Below are 23,120 nucleotides of genomic sequence, written 5' to 3'. Positions count from 1 at the left end.
ATTTGGGGGAGATTCACAAAGAGTGGACTGCAGCTGGAGTCAGTTCAGAAACCACCTCGCACAGACGTATGCAAGACATGGGTTTCAGCTGTCGCATTCCTTGTGTCGAGGCACTCTTGAACAAGACACTGTGTCAGAAGCGTCTCGCCTGGGCTAAAGACAAAAAGGACTGGACTGCTGCTGAGTGGTCCAAAGTTATGTTCTCTGATAGTAAATTTTGCATTTCCTTTGGAAATCAAGGTCCCAGAGTCTGGAGGAAGAGAGGAGAGGCACAGGATCCACGTTGCTTGAAGTCCAGTGTAAAGTTTCCACAGTCAGTGATGGTTTGGGGTGCCATGTCATCTGCTGGTGTTGTTCCACTGTGTTTTCTGAGGTCCAAGGTCAACGCAGCCGTCTACCAGGAAGTTTTAGAGCACTTCACGCTTCCTGCTGCTGACCAACTTTCTGGAGATGCAGATTTCATTTTCCAACAGGACTTGGCACCTGCAGTGCCAAAGCTACCAGCACCTGGTTTAAGGACCATGGTATCCCTGTTCTTAATTGGCCAGCAAACTGGCCTGACCTTAACCCTATAGAAAATCTATGGGGTATTGTGAAGAGGAAGATGTGATACGCCAGACCCAACAATGCAAAAAAGCTGAAGGCCACTATCAGAGCAACCTGGGCTCTCATAACACCTGAGCAGTGCCACAGACTGATTGACTCCATGCCACGCTGCATTGCTGCAGTAATTCAGGCAAAAGGGGCCCCAACTAAGTATTGAGTGCTGTACATGCTCATACTTTTCACGTTCATACTTTTCAGTTGGCAACATTTATAAAAATCCTTTTTATGTATTGGTCTTAAGTAATATTCTAATTTTCGGAGATACTGAATTTGGGATTTTCATTAGTTGTCAGTTTTAATCATCACAATTAAATGAAATAAATATTTGAATGATATCAGTCTGTGTGTAATAAATGAATATAATATCCAAGTTTCACTTTTTGAATGGAATTACTGAAATAAATCAACTTTTTGATGATATTCTAATTATATGACCAGCACCTGTATGTATATGTGTGTATATATATTTATTCTGTGTGTGTGAAGCATGAAGAGGCTACAACTAACATTTCATTGTGCAGCAGAGTGTGTAAAATGAGGGATAAATTAACCTTGATATGGGTTTTGCATGTTTCTTGTTGGGCTGGGTTCCGTGAGGACAGTCAGGTTCATTCTGCTTCATTTCCTCTCTCACACATAAGTAAATAACAGCATGGAAAACAGTGTATTTAAAAAAATATATACAATTTATTAGCAAATGACAATATTAAATAGTTCCTGAAGTCTGAAATCAGACATGTGTTCACAATAAAAAAACAAGAAGCGATGAAGTCTGTTCATGGGATCCTTTCAGCGCTTAATGTCCTGGAGTTCAAGATGCTAATCTGTAAAACAAATAAAGAATGCTCAGATACAGATATAGAGCAATTTATTTAACAGGTCTTAGTTTGGTTAATGACTCATGATGACGTCACATTGAAGGAAGAACACTGCAGGAGTCAAAATGATCTTAAGCTGGAGTACCTCACAGGCCTGAACTGAATCTTGTTCAGTCAACAAAAGTAAAATCACATTTCATTCTAAACCTCAGCCCGGCTTTCAGCCAGTCAGCCACGTACACAAACTTCTGTCCCATGGCTCACCTGTTTCTCCTCAGCAGACAACACGCCTTGCACTGCCACAAGCTGGTACTGTTTGTGCTTCAGGCTACCAGGGAACTTTCTGATGTGGCGGATGGCTGTGGAAACGGTGCCCTTGCTCGACAGCATCCTGGTGTCGAAAACTGAGGAGCCAGGATCCAGAAGCAGGAGGCACAGACTCCCGTTCTTCTTTTGCTCCAAGCCCACTATAGAGCGGCTGTGACCTGCCGGAGGACACAGGGTGAAGAGAGGGGGACCAGGTGGACAATACTGCTCAAAAAGAAGGCCATAGTGTTTAGAAGGTCACACCCGAAGGTGGGTTGAAACACTGGCCGTCACAGAGACAGGGTGATATAGTTGAAAGGAGGGGATAACATGACGCCTGGGTTATTACGTTTATTATGTTGTGACAAAATAAATCCACCTACCTACCTATCATTTATCTTCAGTTTCAGCTTTTTTGTGGTGCATTTAATAAACCACTCAACATTTTGGCGGCCGTCCACTAGCCAGAAGGTCGGTGGTTCGATCCCCTGGTCTGCAAGTAGAGGTGTCTTTGGGCAAGACACTAAACCCCAAATAGCTCCCGGTGGCATATCCATCGGTGTGTGAATAAGTTAATTTCCTTAGCCTCTGCTCATCAGCGGGTGAATGTGATGTAGTGTAAAGTGCTTTGAGTGGTCAGAAATACTAGAAAGGCACTGTACAAATACAGACCATTAATTTAAAGATTTTAGCACTGATATATATTTACGTTTGTAGATATTTATTCAGTACATTTTACACATGGTGTAACAGCAAATACCAATACTACTTTTGAGACATGAGTCACTGTATTATTTTCACTCTAGTAACCCTCATCCTAACCTCATAAAGTTGATTATCAGCATGAAACTAACAGCCTGATTAAATAATTTGTTCCTCAACTCGTCTCGGAGAAGAGAAAATGTTTCCACTACACACAGATGTCACAATCAGAATTAAAATAAGCTTTATTGCCAAGTTTTACAACACATACAAGGAATTTGCTTTGGTATGTTGGTGCATAACAATAGGCAGATAACCGCCTCTGTACTCTGTTCCCTAGTACTTTTTGTGTTTTTGTTCTGTTTTCTGCCATGTCTCTCAGTCACATATACCAGAGAAGAACTCTTAAATATTGGACTCTCTTGTGCGTGACTGTTTCTTTTTTTTTTTTCTCTTAGTTGTCTTACTATGTCAGCTGTTTATTGCTGCTGTTCGGCTGGTTGTCTTTTACTATTATTATTGTTATATTTTATTGTTTGTTTTTGTTTGTGTGTGTTTGTTGTGTTTTTCTCCTTCTCCCCCCTCTCTGTTCTATTGCAGGTTTCGTTGCTTTCTGCAATTGGTGTTTCCCACAGCTTTTCCCTGTTGTCCCCACCTTCTATCCCCCTTTCCCCCTTCTCTTACAGGTCTTGTCCTTTCTCTGTGCTGTCTGTTTGTGCCCCCCCATCCCCGTGTCTGCCCCCCTGTCCGGCCCGGTGACAAATCAATACATAATTAAATAAATAATAAAACAGACAAAGGAGTATTTTAATACTCTCTTGTTAAAGTAAAATCTGTCTGGCACAATATGGTATCCAGGTCATCATACTCTATACCAGGCTGCTGGGCAGGACAGGTTTAAAATAATAAAAAAAATATATATATTTGACTCCCCACAGCTTAAATTATAACATCGATTTTCAGTAAACCTGAGGAGTTGTTAGCCGGAACAGCAGCAGCTCTCCATTTGCCGGAGACATTGAGGGAAGCGAGCCTGCATGCTCATAAAACTGAGACTGCGGGGTTTTCTTACTGCGCTCCCGTCAACACACTCTGAAATGTCTCTCTCTGGCCAACAAGATGGATGAACTGCTGCTCCTCAACAGAACAAATACAGACTTTTACAGATCTGCCGTCTTGTGCTTCACTGAAACCTGGGCCAGCGAGGACATCCTGGACAGCTCACTTTATCTGCAAGGATTTAATCTCGTCCAAGTGGACTGTGTAATGGAGCTCTCTGGGATCAAATCATGTAGTTCTCACTTTATTCATTAACCGTAAACCACTTTATTCACTCTGAGTTTTTCTCCTTTATTTCCCATCTCAGGCCTGTGTTAGTGAGGCGTTACTGCACCTGGCCAACCAGAACAGTAACATGGAGTAAAAACATCCAGACTCCCTGATCATTGTTCTCGGGGACTTTAACAGAGCAGACCTCAGCCACGAACTTCCAAAATACAGACTGTATTATTTAGTGTCCCACCAGGGGCACTAACACACTGGACCATGGTTGTAAAACAACGGTCCTTTCAAGATGTGTCAACCATTCAGAAACACGTACATGAATCCATCCTGTTCAGCTACTGTGTGATGAAGCAATATGGCAGGTGCTGTTACTGTGTACCTTGGTGCTGCAGGTAAAGAGGGGGCAGGGAGGTGTGGATGAGTCTGGGGGGCAGTCTGCTGCTCCTGCTGGACTGACAGAAGTACTGCTTCACCCAGTCAAACAGGCACGGGTGGGTGCCACCTGGGCCCGTCGGCTGGTGGAAGTCGATGATGCGGGCACTGGAAATACATACAGCACAAGACTCAACACAAGTCACAACAAAAAACTAAAACTAAGGTCAAAACTAAGAAAATTAGACACAAAAAGCTCTGGATTTTTTTTTTTACGGACAGTTTGTAACTGCTTGAAAATTCCGTTAGATGATGATGATTAGATGGCCAGATGGTGAAAGCCAGGTTGAGAATTTTGCCATGATCTTTGATGACCACAGTGAGTCAGGACCTCCGTTTAACGTTTCATCCGAAGGACGGCATCTCCTACAGCACAGTGTCCCCATCACTGCACTGGGGTGTTGGGATCTTATTGTTATGACCGGAGGGAAGACCGCCTCCTACTGGCCCACCAACACCTCTTCCAGCAGCAACTTAGTGTTCACAGGAGGTCTCCCATCCAGGTACTGGCCAAGCCCAAACTTGCTTAGCAGGCACATTGTAGTAGAAATATCTGTTTATGGTATATAATCTTGTTAATCTAAAGTGATACTGCCTCCTTTTCAAGTTTGCTTACTCCCAAATGGCTAAGGAAAGATTGTTTTATGTAAAAATCCACCTGGCTTACCCGCTAAATGGCCACAGATCATTTGTGTGACAATTTAGTTTTTACAGTGTGAACAAAATGACATACAATTATTAAATAACTAACGACTAACAATTATTAGGGCCCGAACAGCGACCACTGTGAGTAGCACAACCCATACCCCAAACCCACAGGAAATCAGCCATTTTGGATTGAATTAAATTTTTGATTTTTTACAAGCTTCATACTTTAACAAACTCCTCCTAGAGTTTAGTTCTGATTGACTCCAAATGTGGGCAGTGCCATCTACAAAGCCTTGTGACGTTAAATTACAAAGCTTTTTTTGATTAATCAATCGGTGTGTCCAAGGCGTGGCGTTGAATTTTTATGTTTCACCATGAAAACAGAAGTATAATCTAAATGGACTGGACATGGTCAAATCTGTCCCATATTTCACGTTTGATAAAAGTCTCATCCTAAAGACGTTTACAGGCAAATATTTAGTCATTGGGCCACCTTCTGGCAACAGGAAATGACATGTTTTAGACATTGATGTACTGATATTGATCTGATTCATCTCAAAACTGTCTCAGAAAAAGCTGAAGACCTTCATGATGATATATTGGCATGGCATTGATTTCTGATGTTTTGCTGTGAACAATTCAACAGTTGTAAATGTAGCATTCTGCAGCCTAAGGTTATGTGCTTTAGCACACTAAGAGTTTAGAGCTCGCCTGATTCCCATAGAGATGAGGAGGGTGAAGATCTCTGTGGCTCCAATCCAGGCTCGCGTTCCCTGCAGCCGCTGATTGAAGTGGGAGGCACCTTGTGGATCCAGTCCTTCTTTCCAAGCTGCCTCAATCATAATCTGCACCTGAGGGATACTAGGCACTGCTTTGTCTGGAGAAGGAAAGCATTAAGTAAATGGAAGGAACTGAAATGTGTACAGGTGTAGACCTGGAGGAAACAAAAACACAAAACTTTATGACAGTTGTTAGATGACATTTGTCATCTGTCGTCTTGGCTCACCTTCTTATTATTTTATATTTATTTATATTATTATTATTGTTATTATAATCATTAACATTACGACTGTTATCATTAACACTACTATAAATATCTGTACCATTTTTCATTTAGTCTATAGCAACATTACCTTTACTGTCTGTACCTGTGTGTGTGTATATTGTGTAGGCTGCCTCCCTCCCCTCTCTCTCCTTCCATCCCTCTCTCTTTCTCTCTGTTCCTCTCTTTCTCTGTCTCGCTCTCTCTCTCTCCCTCTCTCTCCTTCACCCCAACCGGTCGAGGCAGATGGCCGCCCACCCTGAGCCATGGTTCTGCTCGAGGTTTCTGCCTCTTAAAGGAAGTTTTTCCTTGCCTCTGTCGCCTAGTGCTGCTCTTGGTGGGAACTGTTGGGCTTCTGTAAATAGCATCATAGAGTACGGTCTAGACCTGCTCTTTTATGAAAAGCGCTGTGAGATAACTGTTGTTGTGATTTGGCGCTATATAAATAAAATTGAATTGAATTTCTTCTCAGTGTATCATGTGATCTGTCTGTTTTAGGACAGAAATCCACTCTACAACTCTCAACAATCCTACAGGAGGAAAACTACCGAAGAACTGATACACTGTCATCATAGCTTCATATAGCAGAGTTCATTATTCTGTATATGAGAGCTGCTCAGTGAGTATTAGATTCTATACGCTCTATGTTTATGCTGGCTGGAGCCTGTGCTTAAACAGTATTTACCTCTATATTTGCATATTCTCTTGTTGTGTATATTGTGAATTTTGCATATTTGATGTGCTTAGTGTTTCGACTGTCTCTATAGACATTGTGTCTTTAACTTGTAGTCCATCATAACCAGAGCTTTAACCACACAACTGATAGACAAGTGTTCTGCATCAAGGCTAATCCAATGATGTTCGTTTCGTTCTTATGCTGTATTCACTTGATACCTGATTTTTGTAAGATTTTTGTACAGGTTTGAGTGTGCAGATAATTTTGAGGGCCCAATCCGAAACTTGCGAGGACCCTACTGGAACTGAAGGAAATCTTTTTTTTTTTTAATTCTTCCTAAAGAACTCACAAAACTTCGCACATAAATCATTTTTGATGTAACGGTAATTTTTGCCGTTTTACAGGCTCTGCACTTAAACAGACATTGTGCCTTCAGTGTACAATCCTCACATCTGTACCAAGTTTTACATGATTGATAACAGTCCCACCCTGAACACACCTACATACCAAAATTCACTCAAAGTCATAGTGCCACCTACTGGCAACAGGAAGTAAGCTCTGTATTACAATCATCACTTGATCTAATGTCACATAGGAGACACAGGAAGTGATGTTTAACTCGGAGTCCAAAACATGTGATAATTCATAGCTGCATCTCCTGATGGCAGGCCCGACGCGTGTCACTCAAGTCTGATAGTCTATAGCTCCAGAACCTCAGTTAAGGCTGTGAGCTGTGTTTTTTTCCTCGACCATGGCCACTTACCAAGGGTAAAATAAAAAGAGTGTTTAAATCATCATCATCCTTTTTTTATAAAATAATTCAGCAGTGAATCACATACAATGTAACAGAAAATTGATACTGCTCTGCTTTTTATGAACTTAAAAATAAAAGTAAAACATTCTACTTTCAAAACTGATACAATCTGAAATTATACACTTTTGGATTCTGATTTTTTTTTTTTTTTTTATGAATTCTGCAATACGACAAAGTGTTTGGTTCCCAACTGCAACAACAAAGTGTTTTGAATTTGCTACAGCTCTGATTTACACCTCTGACTGCTTTCTTCTCCATAGCAACAGTGAGAAAGGCTCATGGGTAACATGATATTTAGAGCCATTCGGCAAATTGATGGAAAAAGCAGCTCCTCCTGCTTCCCAACTATACTGTTCCTTGCAACTATAAAAATATTGTGGCAAAACTTCAATAAAGATCAGATATCTCATATATTTACCTCAACTGCACAGAGAACTAGCAAATGGCTAGTTTACTGTGAAGCTTATGTTACAGAGAGCCGTTCATTTCTACTATATTTAAGTATATTTCTATACATAAAGCCTCCCTGTTTTATGATCTCTGTGTTATTGTGCACCTTGTAGGATGAGAGCATATGTGTCTATTCTGTGTAGAGAGGAGAGGAGCATCTGGAAGTTTCTGTATCCACAGCCCCAGCCTTTGTCCCCTGCTGAGGAGCAGAAGTGGTCGGTGTCAGCACTCAGCCACACATGGACACAGTCTTTGCATTCAGTCTGGTAGTATTCATATAAGGCTCTGACCACACCTAGACAGAGAAGTGAAAGGAGTGCATGTGAAATAAGTTACATTCAACAAGTGCATTCCAGCAGCAGTTCAACAGTGCTCATTTGGGCCTTTAGGGAGGGACGGGGGGCGCTTTGCAGAAAAGGGTGCGCTGGATTTATAACACATGACAAAACGAGTGTCATTGTGAAACAGCATGCAGCACAATATTTGTTTTATCTCATTAACTTATTTTTTTAGAATTTTTGGAAGACAAAATTGAAATTGTAATTAAAATTTGCTTGCGTAGAATTGTGGCTGCAGGACCTGCTAAAACATACCTTGAGTTCTGGTTCTGCCATCATCAACCCCTAAGGCCAGAGACTCCATCATTTCAGCCCTTTTACAGTGAAACTCTGTGGGGGACATAAGACCCCTGGCCACTTCTCTCTCCATGGTCCTTTCCACCTGTCTGCAGTAGCCTCCTCTGCCATCTAGTCCAAAATGCCTCTGCACAGACAACATTCCACACAGGTCATGTTGATAGACTAGAGTCTTGTGAAATCGCAAGATACTGGTGTAGTGAGTATTCATTAGATATACTCTGTGTGTAGTCTGTGTTAAAAACACTTACAAATGTTTGTATGTACTCAATATACAGTATCTCACAAAAGTGAATAGCCATTAATGTCTAAACCGCTGGCAACAACAGTGAGGTCACCCCCCAGGTGAAAATGTCCAAATTGGGCCCAATTAGCCATTTTCCCTTCCAGGTGTCATGTGTCTCATTAGTGTTACAAGGTCTCAGGTGAGAATGGGGCACTCAGGGGGCAGAGCAGGTTGCCCGTTAATAGGAAGGTCGGCGGTTAAATCCCCAGCTCCTTCAGGCTGCATGTTGAAGTAGGGCTTGGCGATATGGCCAAAAATGTTATCACAATAAAAACATTTCATATCATTCGATATCGATAATTATCACGATAAATGTCAAATTCTTTATTTCTTTCAAGTTTAAAGGCAGATTTTGCTCCAGAGTGAAAATTGAAGAAACCAGATGGTTAACTATGTGGTTAAATTTTTCTTTATGGTCAGAATGTGACAAACACTTGATGCCAAACAGTGAATCACTTCACAAATCTGAGGTGGAACATTCAAAACTATTATGATAAAATCTTTTTCAACAAATATGATTAGTTAATCTTTTTTCAGGCCTCTTTTTCTCAACAAAATAAATATTTTTTAATAGAAAAATTAAATGCTAATTTGTCCGTGATTCAAATGAATTAAACCAAATATTTATTGACGATACATTTGAACATTATATTGTTACTGAGGAAAATTATATTGTGATAATTATCATTATTGTTTTATTGCCCAGCCCTATGTTGAAGTGTCCTTGGGAAAGATACTGAACCCAAATTGCCCCTGGTGGCTGTTCCACCAGTGTGTGAATGTTAGTCTATGTTTGAGCACTTAGGCTCAGTGTATGAATGTGTATGACTGGTGAATGCAGATGTAGTGTAAAAGCGCTTTGAGTGGTCGAAAAGACTAGAAAGGCGCTATACAAATACGGAGCATTTACATTTGCATGAGTGCTGCCAGCATTGCTGCAGAGGTTGAAGGGGTGGGGGGTCAGCCTGTCAGGGCTCAGACCATACGCCGCACACTACATCAAACTGGTCTGCATGGCTGTCGTCCCAGAAGGAAGCCATTTCTAAAGTTCATGCACAATAAAGCCCGCAAACAGTTTTCTGAAGACAAGCAGACTAAGGACATGGATTACTGGAACCATGTCCTGTGGTCTGCTGAGACCAAGATAAACTTATTTGGTTCAGATGGTGTCAAGCGTGTGTGGCGGCAACCAGGTGAGGAGCACAAAGACAAGTGTGTCTTGCCTAGAGTCAAGCATGGTGGTTGGAGTGTCCTGGTCTGGGGCTGCACGGTGCTGCCGGCACTGGGGAGCTACAGGTCATCAAGGGAACCATGACTGCCAACATGTACTGTGACATACTGAAGCAGAGCATGATCCCCTCCCTGCGGAGACTGGGCCGCAAGGCAGTATTCCAACATGATAACGAACCCAAACCCACCTCCAAGACGACCCCTGCCTCGCTAAAGAAGCTGAGGGTAAAGGTCGAGGGTGAGGTCGAGCATGTTTCCAGACCTGAACCCTACTGAGCATCTGTGGGGCGTCCTCAAACGGAAGGTGGAGGAGCGCAAAGTCTCTAACATCCACCAGCTCCGTGATGTCGTCATGGAGGAGTGGAAGAGGACTCCAGTGAGCAAATAATGGTGGCCACACAAAATATAGACACTTTGGCCCGATTTGGACATTTTCACTTAGGGGTGTCCTCACTGTTGTTGCCAGCAGTTTATACATTAACAGCTGTGTGATGTGTTATACAAGCTGTACACTCACTACTTTATATTGTAGCAAAGTGTCATTTCTTCAGTGTTGTCACATGAAAAGATAATTTCAAACATTTACAAAACTGTGAGGGGTGTACTCACTTTTGTATGTATACTCTGTGTTCCCATCTGGTGTTAAGTTGCATGCTTAAACAAATGTAACCAGCCTCAGTGTGTGTACGTTTTTTAAAAACACACTCTGGAAGGTCTCAGTTTTAGTGAATCTCTGGGACTCCAATAGCTGTCTATTTTTACTGATGGTTAAGTGTTGGTAAAGAAGTTCAGTCTTTTCACCGAGCCCAGTCCTGACCTTTTAATCTCCAGCAATACTCAAACGTGTGCTACTGCATTTTAAGGCATAGTGTGAATATATGTGCTTTATAAGCCGCTAATGCTGTACTCCACTTTCACATGCAAGTATGCGCACATGCACACACACCTCTACGACGTCTAACTACTCCAACGTCCACAATAGAAATAATTGATTTCATTTCAAATAAAACAAAACTGTGAATCTTTACTCCAGCACACTGAAAAAAACACTGACTATGAGGATACATTTTCAGCTTTAAGGGTATTCACAGCACACTGTAAACAGTAAATGAAGGATTGTAGACCATATACACAGTACCTCAAATGTTTAAACAGGGATAACGCTACAATGTTACACTGTTCACCCATAGTAAGGAACAGTCAATCAATTCATTTGAAATCCAACATAAATGTATCACTATCTAAACACGTATGATCTGCACAGTAGGTGTTCTGCAGTGTAGAAACCAGACCTGCAGCTTCTTGAATTCCTCTCTCTCCTGCCGGGCCCCTTCCTGCCTACCCCTCTGCTCCTCCTCCTGCTGAAGCTGTCTGGCTAGCTCCAGGTCTGAGCACGAGCTCCCTGCAGCAACACACGTAAAGCAAAGGCTTAGAAAGATATAGGTTGAGTGTGCACCAAATCAAACACATACATAAGACAGAAGGGGAAAAAACACCTTTTAAAATGCAGTAGAGGGAACTGAGTGAGTTATGTAGCAGGGAGGTTAGAATGTATGCCCACCTGCAGAGTTCACAGCTGCTCTGCGATCTAAATGCAATTCCACATGTTCCTGCAGAGAAAAGCTGTCATTGCAGACCACAGAGCACATAGGGCACTCAAATCTCTTCTCTCCTGCAAAACAGATTGGAAACTCCATGTAAAACCAGTTACTGCAAACTTATTTCATATGAGGTGTGACTGTGTACAGTTACTGAGCCATTGTGAAGCGTCCCGGAAGCCTGAATGAAAGAGTTACTAAAACACCTGTTTTATGTACAGTCCTAAGGCTGCACAATTAATCTAATGTCCATCGCGATGTCATCCTCTGCGATTACAGAAATGCTGTGTGTGTGACGCTCTGTGTGCACTGCAGTCTGCTCACTATCCCCGCCCACACCAGGCTCTTGCACATGCCCCTAAAAACAGATGTGTGCTAACCAGAATCGATCAAAACATTGGACTGGCCACCGGAGCGCAGAGAGAAATGGCAGTGGGCCAGTCGCTCTGTGACAGAGACGTGTTGTCGGCAGCTGTAGCGGTAAGACAGAAGAAAACTGGGAGAACATAAGGAAGGTTTGGATTTGGCTAACTAGCCATTTAACCTTATCAGTGAATCAGTGCCTTTTGTGGTTCAACATGTTCAACTTTCCATAAAGCCGACTTCACTTTTCGTCAACTGACCTATCACAGCCTGGATGGGGCGGGAGGGACATCAGATAAAGTTTGACGTAATCATATTTTTCAACTTTACAATGTTGAACAATATAATTATTGACAAGTTAGTTCTTAAAAAATTAGAAACCAATGTAGAGCTGTTTCTTGCACAAGGATTTAATTAATAAAAAAAAAAAAACTCACAGAAACCGCTACAACTGGTTTTAATATTCAACAAGTCGTAATAGTATACTATTATATGAAATTATAAACAATATAGTCAATAATATATTAACGTTATTCTAACAGTATACTATTGACTGAACATTATACTCTTTATTTGATGTTATGCCAGTGTGCCAATATATGCTCCTTCTAGCGGCCTCCTCCTGAGAGCAATATGCCTCGTTCTGTTTTACATCTGTTTTACCAAAGATAATAATAAATATTGTTTCTCGTTTAACTTTGTTCGAGTTGAGAAATACACATTTCAAAATGTCAGAATTTTGAACTAAATCGAACTAATTCTGTAGGAGGAGTTCGTGAAAGTACAAAGTGTGTAAATCGCCAAAAATGACCATTAAATCCAAAATAGCTGACTTCCTGTTAGGTGTCGGGCATTTATCCAAGAGGCTTTTTTGTACGTCTGAACATATGATACACGTACCAGAAATTTCGTCCACATAGGTGAAACTTAGTCCAGGGGCTGCACTGTAGGTGGCGCTAGCGAGTCATTTTGCCACGCCCATGTGCAAAACCTATAAAATACGAAATTTTTCACTGCGCCTGAATTATGTGCAAAGTTTGGTGAGTTTTCGAGTATGTTTAGGCCCCCAAAACTGAGGTTACTTTGCAAAAAAAAGAAAAAGACAATAAAATCCCTTCAGGCACGGTTCGTGGTCAGGCCCTAATGAATGTTTCTGCTGTAGCAACAGAATGTTACACTGAAATCAGTCCTGTCACTGACCAAAGAGGAGCATAAGGCACATTTATACAAAGAAAGGAATGCTGAATTTGCTGAATAACACATTTGTCGTAGACAGTGTTTCACAAAGTTTATAAAATTTCACTTAACTCAAAAACTGTGAGCGATTTAAAGAGTATGAAATTGTCCAGTGTTCTCTGAACGAATGCACTTAGCAGCTACATGGTCTCCAGCTGTAAACATCACCATGAACAATGCAACGCTTACGATCTGTATCTGTATCTGAATGTACGGAAGAGAACTAGGCCCTAATCCTCTTCCGTAGGAATGCGAGCAGGGTCATTGCGTATAATAATTATTTGCTACTCTCAACACCGTTAATTAAGTCAATAATCAAGTCAATCAATCAATGATTCAATCAGTGAGTCAATGAAAATGTTCTGAAAATGTTACATGCTGGTGAAGAAAGCTAAGAAATGGCTGTATTTCTTAAGGAAACTTAAGAAGACTAAAGTCCTGTGCCAAGTTCTTATGAACTTTTACAGAGGAGCAACAGAAATCATCCTGGCTGGAAACACTGCCAAATGGCATGGGATGTGCTCGGCCCAGAATAGGGGTGGGAATCTCTTGGCAGCTCACGATTCAATTACGATTCAGAGGGCTGCGATGCGATTATAAAACAATTATCGATGCAACTTGATGTTTTTTGATTGATGCTTGCACAGTGTGCGAGTTAAAATCATTAGTTGTGCCTTGATATTAGTGATTGTGTGACATTTAAGTAGGGAGGTTGTTCAATCTGCAGCGGAGGTGTGCCGAATACAGAAGGAACACTGGTCTCGGTTATGTGCGCGCCACAGACGGTCCAGGTGCTGAACTTCCGCAAGTTCCGCCTTTTGCGTTCTGTCAGCATTACGTATCAATTAACATTTAAATAATCGATATTTTGACATTTGTTAACTGAGTCAGAATCTTCCACGTCCACGATGCATCTAAAAATCAATTTTTTCTCCCATCCTTAGACCAGGAGGGCTCTGCAGCAGGTGATTAAAAGCTAAGGATACTAAAGGACTGAACCCACCCAGCCACAGCCTGTTCACCCTGCTGCCAACTGGAAAGAGAAGCATCTGCCGTCGAACCACAAGACTGCAGAGCAGCTTTTCCCTCAGGCTGAGACTCCTAAATTCATCCCCAGTCCACTGCACCATGCAAAATAGTCTATTTCTGAGACTTGTTATTTATCCATCTAGTGTATATAATGTTTGTATACAACATTTACTTTTGTGAGTAGCATACAGGAACTACAACTTCAACTTTTAAAATGATAAATAAATCTACTTTGTAGCTTGTATACAGTATGTAGCTTGTGGTGTCTTCATTTTAAGAAGCTATTAACTCTTCGATCTCCTCTAACGTTAGTTGGGTTAGTATTAGTAGAAGGTGTTTGTGCCAGATCAGAAATTTGACTGGATCCTACAGATTAACCTTGTGCTGATAACAAGAAGTGGCCAGTGATTGAACACAGTGGCCTGTACACAACTGCAAAAGATGCAAATCTCAGAGGCAGAAAAGTTACCCGAGTGCTGTTCCTGCAGATGCAACTCAACATGCTCCTGCAGGATGGAACAGTTGCTGTAGACCAGTTCACACATGGGGCAGGGAAACAGCTTCTCTGTAATTAAAACAGGACAATTCAAGTCAATGGTGAATTTAATAATAATAATACAGTTTGAAAACGCTAAATCACCTTTTCTTGGTGAAGACAGACGCTTCTGTTTGGCTTTGCTGTGGTCAGATTTAATTCCATTATCGTCCTCATTACAATGCCTGAAAGACCCCTGTATTGTTTTAGGGCTCCGTGTTGTCAGAGTCGAAGTGATGGATGCAGTCTTCCCAGATGTTAGGGTTAGACCTCCACTTTCTGGTGTACTATCCTGTTTTGGTTGCACTGAGTCTGTGGTGACACTAGAGGCACCAGCTGCTTCACTAGCTGTATCACAGCTGTCCCCAGCCGAGCGGGATAGAGATGATGACTTTGAGGCTGTTTGTGGCGTCTCGCTTTCACTTACACCAGCGTGTGTTCCAGCAGAGCAGTCTGAAGTGGATGTCAAGTGAGCTGGATCTTGTGCTCTGTGCTGCTTCTCTGGATGTGCAGAACTGATGTGGAAGCAGAGCTCATCGTAGGACACTCCAGACAGGGAACAGAGTGGGCATTGCATGTTATTTTCCAGGTGGCTGAGAAGGAGATGCGTCTTCATGTCCTCTTCCAACATTATCTCCTCACCACAGATTTCACAGGTCAGCATGGCTGCAGGCTACAGAAACAGACAAGTTACATTCACTTTCCTGCGTAATGGCTTGTTATCAGACCTCAGAGAACAGAACTGTGTCAGAGACAATAAGGATGTAAAAGCTCCATGTACTGAAAGATGACACCAAATGAAAAGGACAGAAAAGGACACAGCCTCAAATTAATTTTATGAACAAAGAAGGTTCCCCCTTACTATAAAGCTGTCTTCTTTACTTTGTTTTAGTTAAATAATCTTTGTTAAGTTAGGTAGTGGCTCTCGCCTCTTCAATAGTTTACCTGTAAAACTGTTTATGACATTTAAAGAAAAGTGTCGATATTGTGGAAAGATATGTGATTAAAACACGCGCAAATAGACTTTAAGACATTACTTTAGATTAAAGTTAAAACCTTGAGGAACAAAATGGTGACTCCCACTGTGGGACAAGCCCAGGAAAGTAACAAACAAAAACATAGCCGAGCCATGGGATCTCTCTCGTCTCTTCTCGCTTCCAGCCATTCTCTTCTCTGCTCCCTCGCAACATCCACATCCTGCTCCCAAAAAGGCCCAGAGAACCTCCGCGACTTCCAAAGTTTCTTTTGTGTAACAATAACGTTAATTATATTCATATGGTCTCGCAAAACTTTGGTGAATTTATCTTTTTGTTTAAAGTAATTAAGTAAGTAAGTAAATAAATTTATTTATAAAGCGCTTTTCTCAGATAAAATCACAAAGTGCTGTACAAAAGAGTAAATAAAAACAAACAGTATGAAATGTATATAAATATATGAAATTAAAATGACACTAGTGAAAACCCATCAACCAAAAGCCTTGTTAAATAGACATGTTTTCAGATCCTTTTTAAAAGAGACAACAGTGTCTGCCAGACGCATGGACAGGTGCAGAGCGTTCCACAGTCTGGAAGCAACAGACTGAAATGACATGTCCCCTCGGGTCTTAGGGACTGCAAGTAGGTTCTGGCCAGAGGACCGAAGAGTGCAGTCAGGGGAATACGGCTTCAAAAGGTCCAGGATGTAATGTGGGGCCTGACCATTTAAGGCTCTGAAAGTCAGCACTAAAATCTTAAAATCAATCCTGAATTTTACAGGGAGCCAATGGAGGTCCAATAAGACTGGTGTAATATGAGAACTTCGAGGGGCACCTGTTAAGAGTCTAGCAGCAGAATTTTGAACAATTTGCAATTTGTTCAAAGCAGACTTATTCAGACAGGTAAAAACAGCATTGCAGTAGTCAAGTCTTGTTGATATGAAATCGTGAATTATCATTTCCAGATCCTTCTTTGACAGCGGATTTTAGAGATGTTCCTGAGGTGATAAAAGCAATTTCGAACGAGCTTTTTTGAGTGTGTCTCCAGGGACATGGCCTGGTCAAACACAACCCCCAGGTTTCTGAGGCTGGATTTGACAGAAGGGCCCAGAGAGCCAAGGTGCTGTTTGATCAGCGGGATCTTATGGTTTGGGGCAAAAATCAGCGTTTCAGTCTTGTTTGAATTTATCTGCAAATAGTTTGTGGCTAGCCAGTCTTTGATGGAGGACACACACTCTAGAAACAGAGGCAAACGATGAAACTCAGCATCATTACAAGAACAATACAATTGAACATCGTCAGCGTAGAAATGGTACGATACATCCTTGAAACAGCCGATAATTTGACCAAGTGGCAAAATGTACAGTTAAAACAAAATAGGGCCCAAAACTGAACCTTGTGCCACTCCGCAGGACAAATTGGTCACATCAGACTGTACATTATTTACAGCAACATTAAAGGTTCTGTCATGAATATAGGAAGAGAACCACTGAAGGACAGATCCTGATAGTCCCATCTCATTATGAAGCCAACTGATCAATATATCGTGATCCACAGTGTCAAAAGCCGAAGTCAAATCAAGAAGTACAAGTACAGTGTAGCGGCCAGTGTCTGCTGCCATCATCACATCGCTGGAGACTTTGATAAGAGCTGTTTCAGTAGAGTGTGATTTTCGAAAGCCAGATTGAAAAGTATCAAACAAGTTGTGCTGCTCCATAAAGGAGGTAAGCTGGCATGCCACTATTTTTTCCATATATTCGTTTCATATTTCTTGTTATGGTCTTCACATCCTGTAAGCTGACAGGAGCGAAGGACGACCAAGACGACACCGGTGATAATAAAACAACCACGAATGAGTGGAGGATTAACACTGGCCCTAGTGTCATGCACTTTGTTCAAGAAAAACATCAAAAAGTTGTTACAGTCCGCGTGTGTGTACACAGGCACAAGAGGAGCTGGGGGTGCAGTAAGCTTTTCAATGGTGTCAAACAAGATTTTGGGATTTTTCTTATTTCCTGACAAGATTAGAGAAATAAGATGAGTGAGCCTGCTTTATCAATTCATTTAGATCTAGCATCATGTCTTTTAAATGGAGTCTGTGTACCTCTAATTTAGTGGCTTTCCACTGGCACTCAGTCCTCTGACATTTCCTCCTAAAATTACCTTCTTCTGTGACCCTGAAATCTTTTTGCTACCAAATCCAAAACCGACAGACAGTGGTCAATAAAACATTGCACAAATAAATCAACATCATCACATTCAATAAAGGAGCGAGGTTCAAAAGAGGCAGAGAAATCCCTAAGTGTTGTCTAACTAATGATACTAATGAAACATTACAGATGGCAGGCATGGAGGTAAGTGACAAATTAAAAGAAAGACAATAATGGTCACTAATTTGAGGATCTTCAACACTCAGATTATCAATGTGTAGGCCACAAGAAAAAACCAAGTCCAACGTGTGGCCTTTTTTATGCGTGGGGCCAGAAACATGCTGTAAAAAATTGAAAGAGTCCATTAATTGTCATCAGTTCAACTGCAGTTGAACAAGAGAGGTCAAGTCGGTCACTTTAGGAAACTTTTGATTAAGAAAACAATCAAGTTTCTTTTAAAACCTTATCTCGGTTTGAATTAACTTCCACTACTCTCAACGACATATGGAGTTTGGAGGTTAGTCAACGAGTTGGTTACGCCACCAGTAAAGCTTGATTTATACTCCTGCGTAGGGCCATGCATTTATTGTGCGTCCATGTGTCCGTCAATCTACAATTACACCCCCAAACGCCAGTCGGCAGTAGCGCTACAGCGTCCACCGTGCTGACTTTGCCAGTCGAGCAGGCTAACTTCCGGTTTAGCCCTCCGCTAATGTAAATGGGGGTAAAATTGTAAACGTGCGGCTGGTGTAGCCTTTTCAAATGTTATCGACCGTCTGGATCACATTCTGATTTGAAATTCTGTCATTTCTCGTGTTATGGGTTATGACGGTCAAATATATCGATCCACCGTGTTACAGCCACCGTTTTGACCGCTAGTAAAAGTTACTTCAAAGCGCGGGGTACTTCTTGTCGGCTCAGAGGCATTGCGAGGCTACCCAGCCAACCAATCACAGAGCTTACGGTCTGCGTCGACTCGACGTGTAGTTACATTTTTGAGCAGGTGCACGTCAGGCTACGCAGTAGGTGACGGCGTAGGGTAGGGGGCTACGCTGAGGCTACGCCGCCGATTTGACGCAGAAGTATAAATTGCACTTAACAGAGAGGATATCAACCAGTGAACTGAGTCAGAGCTACCGGCCTAGATCACTACAAGAGCTCAGCACCCACAAGCCAAACACGATGGACCCCGAGAAACTTGCAGGCAAAACCCTGGTTTGAGCCATGGTTGTACAAACCCGCCAACGGTAGGTCTTCGAAGTACCAGACGGCGAGGAAACACCAAGGGTCCCTGATATTGTTGGATTCTTTAAGGGCCTTTTTTTTTAGAAACTTACAGGTGTGAAAGTTGTGAGAGAATGTGCAGAACAGATGAGGTGATTTTATGCCAATATATTCACAAATGAGCAAGCTATTGAAATTATTCACTTGTAATGTGCATAATTAAGAATTTAGATAAGAATAAGAATTATTTTCATGTTTGTTTACAAACTTACAGGTGTGAAATGTTTGAGGGTGGTCACTAGTTATATTAGCAGTGGTTTGAGATTTTTATGTTGAAAACAAAAGTTATTGAAGATTGTGTGGTGTATAACATATGTGCATTTGACCATTACAGTTTAACATAATGCTCTGCAGCTGGGGAGAGGGACAGTGAACCCTTATGGGGAAGTAATGATTGATGGGTGTACAAAGAGTGAACCCTCCTATAGAACTTGACCCCTGACCCAGAGCTGGAGAGAGGCACAGTGGACCCAGTGTTAGGGGAAGTAATGATTGATGGGTGCAGTGTTAGGGGGAGTAGAGATTAGTGTGTATGAAGAGATTAGTGTGTATGAAGGGACTGTACCCTTCTGTGGTGTCTAACAGATGGTTACACTTATTCTACAGCACTGTGCCCTTATATGGTATTTAGCAGAGACCTAAACATGTCCTATATAAGCTGTGTTCGATGTACAGAGAGACAGAGTGGTTATCGGGCTGGGTCACTCTCCAAGCTGCTGCAGAGCTTGTAATTGATGCTGAATTCTTTGATGTAATAAACTTTTATAATCAAGAACAGTGTCAAGCGGATTTCTTCTCAACACATCATCGCAGCATTATTGTTCAGACACCACAATTGAAATGGAGGTGTTACAATTTGCAGAATTCCCAGTCCCTAACTCCCCCTGCAGCGACAGGCGCATTTGACAGACATTCAGTGCATTGCGCACTGGACTGCGTCGTTATCTTCAGTGATTTTGAGGTGATCACAGCTGTGAAACTTCTGCCTGAATTAGCTCTCCAATATATCCCAAAACTGGGAGAAATGGAGATTTTGACACAGAGCTATTGAAGGTAACAGACACGAAAACCGACGAATGTTGAATATTAAACTAACTTCACAACGATTCATATGGCGTTACATGAAAACATGTACGGCCAGCCTGCCTTGTCTTTGTCTAAATAAGTTGGAAATGTACTCACGGTAATGCAGTGAACTCAGTGTTGAAAAGAAGGTGGTAGGCTAAATATTTTGCTTTCCTTTCTTCAGTTTAGAAACCTTCTTCTTCTGCTACTGCTTCTTCTTTTTCTGCTTCTTACCAGCAGACTAGACACGTCGATGGCGTATTGCTGCCCTCCACTGTTCGTTATTCGTTATTCTTAGTTTGTGGTTATTTCCTATATCCTTTTGTATAATCCTGTTTTATGTATGTACTCATTAGTGTCTTCATTTTGTTCCGACTGTCCAAATTAAGTAGAGTACCTAGGCTAAATATAGATTCTCCAATTCCTCCCAGGTCCCTGAAAAATTTCCTCCTTTGACAAGAGTACTTTCTGCAATAAACTAATACATGCTTCACTGTTTCCTTGTCTCCACATTCACATTTTCCATCAGGATGTTTACCTATCAATCTGGATAAAACTACTGCATCTCTTACATCTAAATGCACATTTTCCTTTCTATACTATTCTTTGTACTGAGTAATCTTTCTTTTCATGTTCCCATGATTTTTGCCACATTTTCTGTGTAATCTGTTGACCCGTACTGTAAATTATTTTGAACTCTTTCCTCCTGCACTGCCTTCTTGGCCACCTCATCTGCATCCGCATTACCCTCCACACCCATGTGCCCTAGAAACCCCACCTCATACCCTGCTTTGTGAATTATATACAATACCTGCATAATTTCCACAAGTAAATCAGGTCTGGACTTAGTTTTAGGATCTTTGATTGTAATTACAGTTGCTGCTGAATCACTACAAATGACTGAATGCTCCTGTGTGTTATCTAAAACCCACTTTAATGCCCGTAGAAGTGCCACCAGCTCTGCTGTGAAGACTGACATCCTACACCCTTTTTAATAACCTATTAAAAATATAAGTTGGATAGAGTTAGTAACAAAGCATTGAGGATTTGTGCTGGTGTAATGAGATCAACAGCAATTAAAGCAATCCAGTTTGAGTTAGGAGAGGTGCCCTCAGACCTGAGAAGAGATAAACTCATGCTTACGTGGATATGGTTATGAAAACCATGCAAAGTATTATTCAGGAATGTTGGGAGTACAGTTATTTTAAAGGTAATGGCTTTGGCTGGGTAACAAAGACTAAATCAGTGGAATATGGATTAAATAATACCTGGTTTAACCTCCCTACACCTATTAATAATATCCCTATTTGGTTATTTCCAAAAACTGAGATAGACTTAAATATATTAGCGAATAGGAAGAGGATGGGAAAGGACATCTGGCAAGGCAGTACATAAGGAGCAAATATTACAGTTACTTAGATATGTATAGAGACAGATCTAAAGACAAGGGAGGAATAGGAATATACCAACAATGAATGTAAGCATTGGGAAAAGATTACCTGATCAGGTGTCAGTGTACACAGCAGAAATGATGGCGATTATTGTAGAACTGCAGTGGGTTGAGGAAGTAAAACCAGACAGAGTGCTGTGTTGTGTTGATTCCATAGCAGCCCTTTATAGTATTCAAAATATGAAAACTGATAGAGAGAATTGATAGCTTTTAGTGCTAGAAATCCAACAAAGTTTATTTAGATTACAGACACTACGGAAAGATGCTAGGTACCTGACCACGTAGGTATAAAAGGGAACGAGGGAGCAGACAAAATAGCTAAAAAAATCCACCAGGACAAACGATGTCATAAATATACCCCTTGGAAAAGGAGAAGCTAAGGCGATAATCAAAAAAGAAATGATGAAGAAATAGCAGGACAGGTGGGATGTGGATAAAAGTGGAAGGAAATATTACAGCTTGCAAAAATCTATTACTGCTCAGGGTGTGAATAGAAGTAACAGAAGAGAGGATAGCATTTTAACCAGGCTAATGTTTGATCACACAGGGTAAAATAAAACACTGTTTGTAATGGGCAAAAGTCAATCGGATGAATGTTTGGAATGTAGGTCCAAGGAAGATGCAGAACATGTACTATTACATAGTAGGGAATATAGGGATGAGAGGATGAGGCTAAATCATAAACAAATTTGTTTTATTTGTTTTTATTTATTTATTTTTGAAGATATAAAGTAGTCCCTATAACATAGTTCATGCTACATACTCCTTTAATGCACCTTTAAAAGTCATGGTTGCAATCTGCCATAAAACAAAAAAGAAGAAGAAGAAGTGCCCTTAAAAATATGACTGTAAGACCCATTATTTGAACTTTGTGTGATGTTTGTTGTACTTCTATCTAAACATCTGCCCTGCTTTATGTATGGCTGCTCTGTAAACTGGTAAGCGATGAACGTGAGTCCGAGCAAATGATCGCTGTCAGTGGTCTGGTTTCCTCCACCCACTGCATGTCTAATAATATTTGGAGCATTTCTCCTGTGTAAACTGATAATTCATCATTGATCCTCTTCCCTATTGTAAGATGAAACTCTGGAACAATAAAAGCTACTCCTTTTTTATTAACTAAATTCTATGACACTGTGTGTAGATCTGGACAAAACTGTGGGAGGCTAACTGTTAATATAGCCCATGCCTGTATGGTATGTGAATTCAAATTAAACTCCCTGGCTTTTTCTTCTTTTCTTATAATGTCAAATCTACTGTGGCTTTAGGAAGTATCCAAGCTGGTAGACTGGCACTGTTACTGTTGGGTTAATGTTTAATTTAGCTGCTTTAAGTTCTGTTGCTTTTTTTGTCACTGTCCACCCAAAGCTTTATGCCTTCCTCCTCTCCTTTTCCCAACAAGGTTTTAAAGTGTCCTGTGCTGATGATCTACTATGGCTTTTAATTGAACCCAGTGATTCAGTGATAGCTGCATTCTTTTCATCCATAGTGGCATGGATGAAAAGAAT

The 23,120-nt window shown here is 41.2% G+C and overlaps 1 protein-coding gene across 2 annotated transcripts; it reads right to left on the bottom strand.

Moving 5' to 3' along the window:
* Positions 1-1,269: 1,269 nt before the first annotated feature.
* Positions 1,270-20,413, bottom strand: LOC119896898 (zinc finger containing ubiquitin peptidase 1). Of its 2 annotated transcripts, none has more exons than XM_038710317.1 (11): positions 20,280-20,413; positions 14,796-15,363; positions 14,625-14,720; positions 11,491-11,601; positions 11,222-11,331; positions 8,372-8,540; positions 7,885-8,073; positions 5,508-5,673; positions 4,096-4,256; positions 1,689-1,909; positions 1,270-1,430 (listed from the first exon to the last, which is right to left on the bottom strand). In XM_038710317.1, the coding sequence occupies exons 2-11, from the start codon at positions 15,352-15,354 to the stop codon at positions 1,383-1,385; spliced, it is 1,830 nt and encodes a 609-aa protein (XP_038566245.1). In that variant the 5' UTR covers positions 15,355-15,363; positions 20,280-20,413; the 3' UTR covers positions 1,270-1,382. The 2 variants fall into 2 exon arrangements, with proteins under 2 accessions (XP_038566245.1, XP_038566246.1); XM_038710318.1 differs by having other exon boundaries at positions 7,885-7,977.
* Between the last annotated feature and the right edge of the window lie 2,707 nt (positions 20,414-23,120).

Source organism: Micropterus salmoides, unplaced genomic scaffold, assembly GCF_014851395.1.
Source record: "Micropterus salmoides isolate LMB-PRFRI ecotype aquatic unplaced genomic scaffold, ASM1485139v1 Ms_hic_scaffold_11, whole genome shotgun sequence".
NCBI lineage: Eukaryota > Metazoa > Chordata > Actinopteri > Centrarchiformes > Centrarchidae > Micropterus > Micropterus salmoides.
Note: the sequence above shows the minus strand (reverse complement) of the source record. Positions and strands in the feature narration are given on the sequence as shown.

Coding starts and splice junctions, on each gene's coding strand:
- LOC119896898 (XM_038710317.1), bottom strand. CDS start 15,354: ATGCTGACCTGTGAAATCTGTGGTGAGGAGATAATGTTGGAAGAGGAC. Junction 11,332..11,490: donor AGCAGCTGTGAACTCTGCAG/GTGGGCATACAT, acceptor GTGTTGCTGCAG/GGAGCTCGTGCTCAGACCTG. Junction 8,541..11,221: donor AGGAATTCAAGAAGCTGCAG/GTCTGGTTTCTA, acceptor TTGTCTGTGCAG/AGGCATTTTGGACTAGATGG.